Genomic DNA, 8,248 nt, shown 5'->3' with positions numbered 1-8,248 from the left:
TTCTTCATGGCCAATACAAACATTCTTTATGTTGAAGAAAGCAGTGACTCTTCCTTTCTTAAAAGGGATAATTAATTTAACATTCTGTAGTCTGAATAACTAAAAAAAAGTAATGGAAAAAAAAAGATGATTGAGGGTCTTATTAAACACAGGAGGAATGTTTTCCCAAATACTTTTAATAATCTTCATACAACAACCCTGTGAGGTAAATACTACCATCAACCCCAGTTAGAGAAACTGAGAATCGGAGACAGTAAATAACTTTTCCCGAAATCTCAGATCTAACCAAGTGGTGAAACAAGGGTCCAAACATAGGTTTTCTGATTCCAGAGCTCATGTGGTCCTTCCTCCTCACACGGATACCAAATGAGAAAGAAATTTAGCTGACATCATTTCTGGGGGGTCATTCACATTTCTCAAGTACTCCCTTGGCACATATTACACTGTGTTAGTTCTCTGCTTGGCTTTTCCTCTTCACATTGAGAACAGGCCAAGGGAATGGGAAAATGGCCAACCTCCACAGACTAATAACCCCTGAGCTTTTTGCAGGAGAAAATAAGAAAGTCCAGACTTATTTTCCCTTAATTCCTCATGTTTCAGGGTCCTAACAATCACCCCAATAATATTCTCATGTGCCTATAGCTCACCGGTTAACAAAAAGCAATTCATTCACTATCTTTGACCCCCTGGTTTTGCCATCTACTAACTGTAACTTTGGGTAAATTACTTACAGTCTCTGGGCTTCACCTGTAAAATAGACCTGTAAGAGAATATATCTCACAAAGTTGTAAGAACTCTGGGGAGATAATTTTTTTAAAAATACTTAATAGCAGATAGAAACCATCCCATAGGCTAATATATTATTATAAGAGGGTTTTTTCCCATCTACTCTAGTTCTTCTCATATGCTTTTCACATCAGGAAAGAAGGCTCAGTGGACAGCATACAAGCATGGCCCCAAACTTTAGTTTTCATTAATTGATTCTCTAGGAAGAATGTACATATCTTTGATTCCCAAATTGCATTTTGAAACAAACAAGATTCTTGAATATTATATTTTTTTACATAATGCCCCCAGTCATGGGGTTGATTGTAAAATCACTATACATTCTTCACCTCTCCACATCCCTGCCACTGAAATATAACTTCAGATCTTCTTACTAAAAGCTGGAATCCATCCAAGGTTGCCATGAGCCTTTCTTTGGCTGGTGGGACATTAGCAACTCTGAAGCAAGCAGAGGCTTCACAAGTTCTTGCACTTTTGGCCTTTTCAATTTTCTGTTTTGGAAACTCTGTAATCCCCACAAGTAGAAGTCTGGGCCAATATTCAGAAAGACAAGAGACATGTGCCTTAGTCACCCAAATCACTCTGGCCCAAGTCTGCCAACCTCCAGACATGCGAGTTAAGTCACCCTGGATAATCCACCTGGCAGCTAACCTGTTGACGAACCATATATGCATGCAGGAACTCAGCAGAGATTACTAAACCAGTCCAGGCTAGGTGAAATAGTCTCCTAAACCATGAATGAAATAAATACTTTCTATTTTGGCTATTAAATTTGAGAGTGACTTGCTATGAAAAAAGTCTCCACTGATACAGATATTGGAGATATTGGTACAAAAGGTCACACACGGGGCGCCTGGGTGGCTCAGTGGGTTAAAGCTTCTGCCTTTGGCTCAGGTCATGATCCCAGGGTCCTGGGATCGAGCCCCACATGGGGCTCTCTGCTCAGCAGGGAAACTGCTTCCCCACCACCCCCACCCCCGCCTGCCTCTCTGCCTGCTTGTGCTCTCTCTGTGTTAAATAATAAATAAAATCTTAAAAAAAAAAAAAAGTCAGACACTACAAGAACAAACTCTAAAAATGCAGTAACATCTTCAGTAGGCAGAAATTGGAAAAGTAACAAAGAAACTATTACCAAAGGCAAGAAAAGCAATGTGAAAATACTAGTGGAAGCTGGAAAAGCATTGAGAAAATAACTGTAGCAGGCCAGAAATATGGTGACTCTTATAATATAATATGAAGACAATATTATATTATATTATATTTCAGGTGACTGTTGAGCTCAATAGTCACCTGAAATAACATGAAAGATAAAAAAAACATACTGATGAAAATCTGGATTTGGCTAAGGAGAAATCCAGAAAGAACTCTAAAAGTAACAATTTGGTACTCTTAGCCACATTTTTGTTTGTTTGTTTTTCCTAGCCACTTTTAATAAGGTATAAGAAGAGAACAGTGACCTACTGAAGGGACCTAGAGATGAAATTGCAGGCAAAATTTGGGGAAAATATAGAGGGATCAGGACTTGCTACATGGGAATTCTTTTTGTTTTGTTTTGTTTTGTTTTCATTTCTAGTGTCCCTGGCAGGTAAAAATTCCTAATGTAAGATTAAAAAGCAAATCAGTAGTATGACTATAACATTCTTGGATAAAACTCAAAATATTTAAGACATGACTAATTAAAATCTCATTAAACAGAAGTTTTCTAGAAATCTTTAAAAGCATGGTCTCAGAGAAGCTTTATCCTTTATTTAAAATAATTGAGGGTATAACTCTTTTTTCAAACTAAGTGCATTAAAACAGATACATTGGAAACTAAAAAAGTGATTAAGAGAGTTGTACCAGCAAACAAAACAAAACAAACAAAAGCAAAACAACTACTAGTTTCAATCAAATGGATAATATTAGTCAAACTGTAAAAACGCCTTCTGGGGGGCACCTGGGTGGCTCAGTGGATTAAGCCGCTGCCTTCGGCTTGGGTCATGATCTCGGGGTCCTGGGATCAAGCCCCACATCGGGCTCTCTGCTCCGCAGGGAGCCTGCTTCCTCCTCTCTCTGCCTGCCTCTCTGCCTACTTGTGATCTCTCTCTCTGTCAAATAAATAAATAAAATCTTAAAAAAAAAAAAAAAAGCCTTCTGGTCCTCCAGATTCCTAGCAGGGGGCAGTCTGAGGATGTTGCTCAGTTTCAAATGCAACCATTTTTTTAATGAAAAAGGTTAGATGTTTTCAGCTAAGAACACAGAGGATGGAGCCGCAGACTATTGACAACAATGCACCAGGAAACCACTTTGATCAAGAAGTACTGTACAATAGACTGGGGAGCATCTGTCAAAACTAGTACTATGGCTTAATCAAGGGATATTCGGTGCCTTCAGAAGAGGGAGTACTGGCATTATGTCCTATGCAAAATTTCAAAATTGCTATGGACCAGTAACAGCAGTGTGCCTCCTGTTCTCCCACATTGGAAGTGGAGGCGTCAGAGTCCTTCAATCCCTATAACACTATTGTGCATTAACGTTGTGTGGAAGTTAACTTTTCCTTTTCTTTCTTTAGATTCTGGTTCCTAAGGAACCACATATCAGCCACATCCAGATTTTCACATGATGCAAATCACAAAACCTTGTACTTCAACCTTAATGTTATGATTGGATGAGACTTTTACAATGCTGAAATGAGGTGAAGATATGTGGGAGAGACATGAATATGTGTGATCAGAGGGCATATTGTTGTAGAACATAGAATCAGTCACAAATTATTCCCATCTCTGTACCCATACCTCTGCAATCTGACTGCAGGTCAATTGAGAGGTAGTAGCTATTTCTTAAATTTGGGCTGACAGTGTAACTTGCTGTGTCTAATGGAACATTAGCAAACATGAAGCAAGCCGAGGACTAAATAATGCTTGCACGTTGGGGATTGCCCTCTTTTGCTGCTTCTAGTACTGTCAGCTGTTAGCATGTAAAGAAGCTCAGATTGTCATCCTAATTAACAGTCCTACCAATTGCCAAACATGAGGCCAGGGTCACTATAGCCACTGTTTTAGCTGATGAGTTGACCTCACATTTGGAAGGTAAAACTGAGCATTCATCATTTACTTCTTAGCATTTTCCCTTTGGAAGCCAGTTGTCCACAAAAATCAGCAGTTTTGCTCTGCTCTTCTCATGCATAAATCTTAGAGAGGCAGGAAGTCACTTCATGTGGGAAAGGCAGCCAGGATACAGCATTGATGAGGCCTGCACCTGTGTCTGCCTAAGAATCACACTTTCCCGAAGAGATAAACCATGTCCCTCTTCCAGCGCAATCTTTATGGTAATAAGAGTATAATAAGGGTGACATTTTGGCCTCTATGTACTTTATACTTTTGTCTTATGGCTCGATTGAATCATAAGCTATAAAGGGAAGAGCAGTATTATTTATTTGGTCCCTCATAGATCCCAACAATGAAAATGAAACTGTGTTTCATTAGTTACATCTACACATGCAATTAAGGTTCAAGCTAATTTTGTTCATCTCTGAAAAAACATGGGAAGACTTTGATGATTTTAAATGTTTGACCCTAGTGTGTGATGGTCTAAACAAACACATCCATTATTGCACATGGTAGAAGTCAAAGCAAAATTCCTCCCATGCAAAAGATAGTTTTTGCTTTTGGATACCCCTTCATAGGCATCAGTAGACAGCAAACCTGGAATTCTGTTTCTGCGAAGATGAGAATATACAGCAATTTCTCTCATCCAATGGCTCTGAGAAATCATTACATTATCCATGTTTATTTCCCCTATCCAGTACAATACCCTGATTCAACAAGGATATGGCCCTTTGCCCGTTGGCTATAATTGCATGGGTTATACAATCACTTCTCCATTTGCTAAGGAAAACAGTGAACTTGTCTAGAGTTATGACTTTCACAGATCACAAACAAAACAAAGATGAGGAAGGCAGGTGAATAAGCAGATTTGACCCACCATTGTCTGTATGGAAGCACAGGTGGGTAGAAGATACTATACAGATGGATCAGTTGGAAGGCAGCTCCTTGTCTGTTTTGGCTCCTGCTCATCCCAGCACCCATAACAATATCTAGCACTTGGTGTATTTACTGAGGGATAGACAGAAGAGAAGGCAGGATTGTTCACATAATTTTTGCCAGATCCTGGTTTCATCCTGGTTGGCAGTACTCTATCTTTTCACTCAGAAAAGAGACCTAACTGCAGGTTTTTCCATGTCCACGGTAAGCATTCAGCAAAAAGACAAATATTACAATATATGAGTAATATTCAGTGCTGTAATAGCTATCATAACCTGTGTTACAGTTTCTTAAATGTCCCAGAAATTAATCCTATTCCATGAAAGTAAACAAGAACCAGGAAGATTTCCCATGTAATTTTCTTTTCAGACATACCTAAATGGAGGCAGTGGGGAGGATCACTAAACATTTTGGAGAAAACTCTAAGCTTAAGAATCCACTGATTAGGGGCACCTGGGTGGCTCAGTGGGTTAAAGCCTCTGCCTTTGGCTCAGGTCATGATCTCAAGGTCTGGGGATCTAGCCCCACATCTGGCTCTCTGCTCAGTGGGGAGCCTGCTTCCCCATCTCTCTCTCCCTGCCTCTCTGCCTACTTGTGATCTCTCTCTCTCTCTGTCAAATAAATAAAATCTTTTTTAAAAAGTCCACTGATTAACATATAGGCGATTCTCAGGTAATTGAGAGACATTGAGGGCTCAGAGCTCTTGTTAGACTGGCCTCTTGCTTTGCTAGCACTCCTATCTGGCTGGCTGGCTCTGCTGACAGTGTGAGTCAAGGGATTATTACATTGACCACATGCCCTCCGCTTTTCTTTGTTTTTGTTTTGTTTTGTTTTGGGACAGAGATAGGAAAGTTGACTGGGGCCCCAGAGATCTATGAAAAAAAAAAAAAAAAGGAAAGAAAAGGAGGAGGGGAAAGAAATTTGCAGTGTAAGTGTTTTCTGCTGTAAGAGTCATGAGAGAATATGAGTTTGATTCTGGCAGACACGAAGTGGCAATGTGGGTCAAGAATTAACCCACAGGGATGCCAGGCTAACAACTTCTGAGACATGTCTTTGAATTACATCAAAAACTTCTATGAAGGATGTGTAAGTATTATACAAACAAATGAACGAAAAACAATTGTTGGAGTCTTGTCTTATATTTTAACCTGATTTGCATTAAGTGTTGATGAATAAGAACCTCTATATATGGAGAATAATATAAATATCAATTGTATGCTTCAAAATATTCTGAATTTAAAACTATAACTAGAATAATTCAGGAACTACTTTCAGCTTTAGTGTTTTAAACTAAAGTTTTAGTGTTTTAGTGTTTAGCCACTCTCTTCTCAATCTGATAATTAAGAAGTGGAAAATAAGCTGTAATGACAATTAAATAAACATCCTTTGGTTGTTGAGGTAGTGTGCATACTAATGAGTTTAATATTAAATTTATTATCTAATTTTCTAAAAGCGATCCTATATATTCTAAGATTCTCTTGATTTTATTGCAAAAGGATTACAGGGATAGGAAGGATAGTCATTGAATTTAAAGCTTTTTAAATATTTCCAATATCATACATTTGATTAGCAACATGTCTTTATTTGACTGTTAGCATTTCATATTTTCAGAGTGCAAAGGAGTAAGCAATCTCATGATACAGAATTTGCATTGGGCTTAATGAGGTCTAAAATTCTAACTTGCTTCAAAAATTCATGAATCTTAAATATTTTAAAATGTGATAATGAAAACATCCTTTAACATGTACTTCTTTAATGTTTGTTTTCAAACCATCTTTCTCTCCTAAAACCGTTAACAGGTGAAGCCTCCAACTGTGATTGGTCAATTCCACACCCTTTTCTTTGGATCAGTAAGAATGTTCTTCCTTGGGGTGTTAGGCTTTGCGGTCTATGGGAATGAGGCTTTGCACTTCGGTTGTGATCCAGACAAAAGAGAAATAAATCTCTTCTGTTATAATCAGTTTAGGCCAATCACTCCACAAGTAAGTTTTCTGTGTGCATGTAAACCTTCCTCTACACCAGATAAAAACTGTTTTCTTTTTAAATGTAAAAAAAAATCATAATAAGATGAAGAATACTCTAACAGGTATTATTTCTAGGATTATTACTTGTTCTCTAACTTGTTGTATGTTTCAGGTAAATTTGAGTTGGTCGGGGGAGCGGGCTATGGACATTGGGGAGGGGAGGCGAACCATAAGAGACTATGGACTCTGAAAAACAACCTGAGGGTTTTGAAGGGTCAGGGGTGGGAGGTTGGGGGAACAGGTGGTGGGTGATGGGGAGGGCACGTTTTGCATGGAGCACTGGGTGTTGTGCAAAAAGAATGAATACTGTTACGCTGAAAAAAAAAAAATAAATGAATAGCCCAGGCTTAGACCAGAAAAAAAAAAAAAAAAAAAAAATTTGAGTTGGTCAAGAGTTTCCTTCATATCCAGAATTCTGTTATCTATTGATGTTATAATTATATTCTAGTCCTGTAATCAGAAAATGGAAATTAGGTAGCTGTTAAAATAAAGTGCTTCATTATTATTCATAATTGGTAGGTGATGACAGCAAAATAGGACTATATCTTAGTAATTAAAGATGGTCAACATCACTATCTTCCTTATATTATTTTTATTCCTCATAAGACTTATGAAACTTAGAATTGTTAAGTTTGCCTCTGTTAAGAGTCAGTCTCTTTCATGTGTTTTTGGTAATAGGTCGACTGATTTGACTAAGACATTTCTGACATACTTTAGGTGTTCTGGGCGTTACAACTGGTGATTGTCCTGGTTCCTGGAGCTATTTTCCATCTTTATGCTGCATGTAAAAGCATCAATCAAGAATGCATTCTTCAAAAGCCTGTCTACACTGTGATTTATATCCTCTCTGTTTTACTAAGAATCAGTCTAGAGGTGATAGCATTTTGGCTTCAGATTCATCTCTTTGGTTTCCAAGTTAAACCCCTCTACTTGTGTGATGCTGGATCTCTTGGGAAAAAGTTTACTATTATAAAATGCATGGTGCCAGAACACTTTGAGAAGACCATTTTTCTTATTGCAATGTATGCATTTACTGTGATTACAGTAGTATTATGTGTTGCTGAAGTTTTTGAGATCATATTTAGAAGATTTTGCTTTCTAATCAGGCAATGACGAAAAGGGTAATTACTTACTGTCACGCCACAATTCTTTACCAATCATTTTTAGTCAGTTTCATCTTATTCAGTGAGTGTCTCAATTTCAAACAAAAGTATCTGTTCTTTAAACTTACCCCAGTGTGTCTGAACTTCATGTCTAATATAAAACATTATACTAAGTTCTGAGGCAGGTGTTCCTGAACAAACATTTCATTCTGTCTTAATTTTGTCACCTACTAGAAAATACATACAGAACTAATGTTAACTTTTTAAAATAGAACTTTTACAGAGTTCTCTCACACAAAACATCTCAAATAAT

At 37.8% G+C, this 8,248-nt stretch overlaps 1 protein-coding gene across 1 annotated transcript; it reads left to right on the top strand.

Moving 5' to 3' along the window:
• Positions 1-5,855: 5,855 nt before the first annotated feature.
• GJE1 (gap junction protein epsilon 1) lies at positions 5,856-7,945 on the top strand. Its single transcript, XM_046006934.1, has 3 exons — positions 5,856-5,894; positions 6,608-6,790; positions 7,550-7,945. The coding sequence occupies exons 1-3, from the start codon at positions 5,856-5,858 to the stop codon at positions 7,943-7,945; spliced, it is 618 nt and encodes a 205-aa protein (XP_045862890.1).
• The last annotated feature ends 303 nt before the right edge of the window (positions 7,946-8,248 follow it).

This window comes from Meles meles, chromosome 5 (genome assembly GCF_922984935.1).
Source record: "Meles meles chromosome 5, mMelMel3.1 paternal haplotype, whole genome shotgun sequence".
In the NCBI taxonomy this organism is placed as follows: domain Eukaryota; kingdom Metazoa; phylum Chordata; class Mammalia; order Carnivora; family Mustelidae; genus Meles; species Meles meles.
This window is presented reverse-complemented; position numbering and strand designations above follow the sequence as displayed.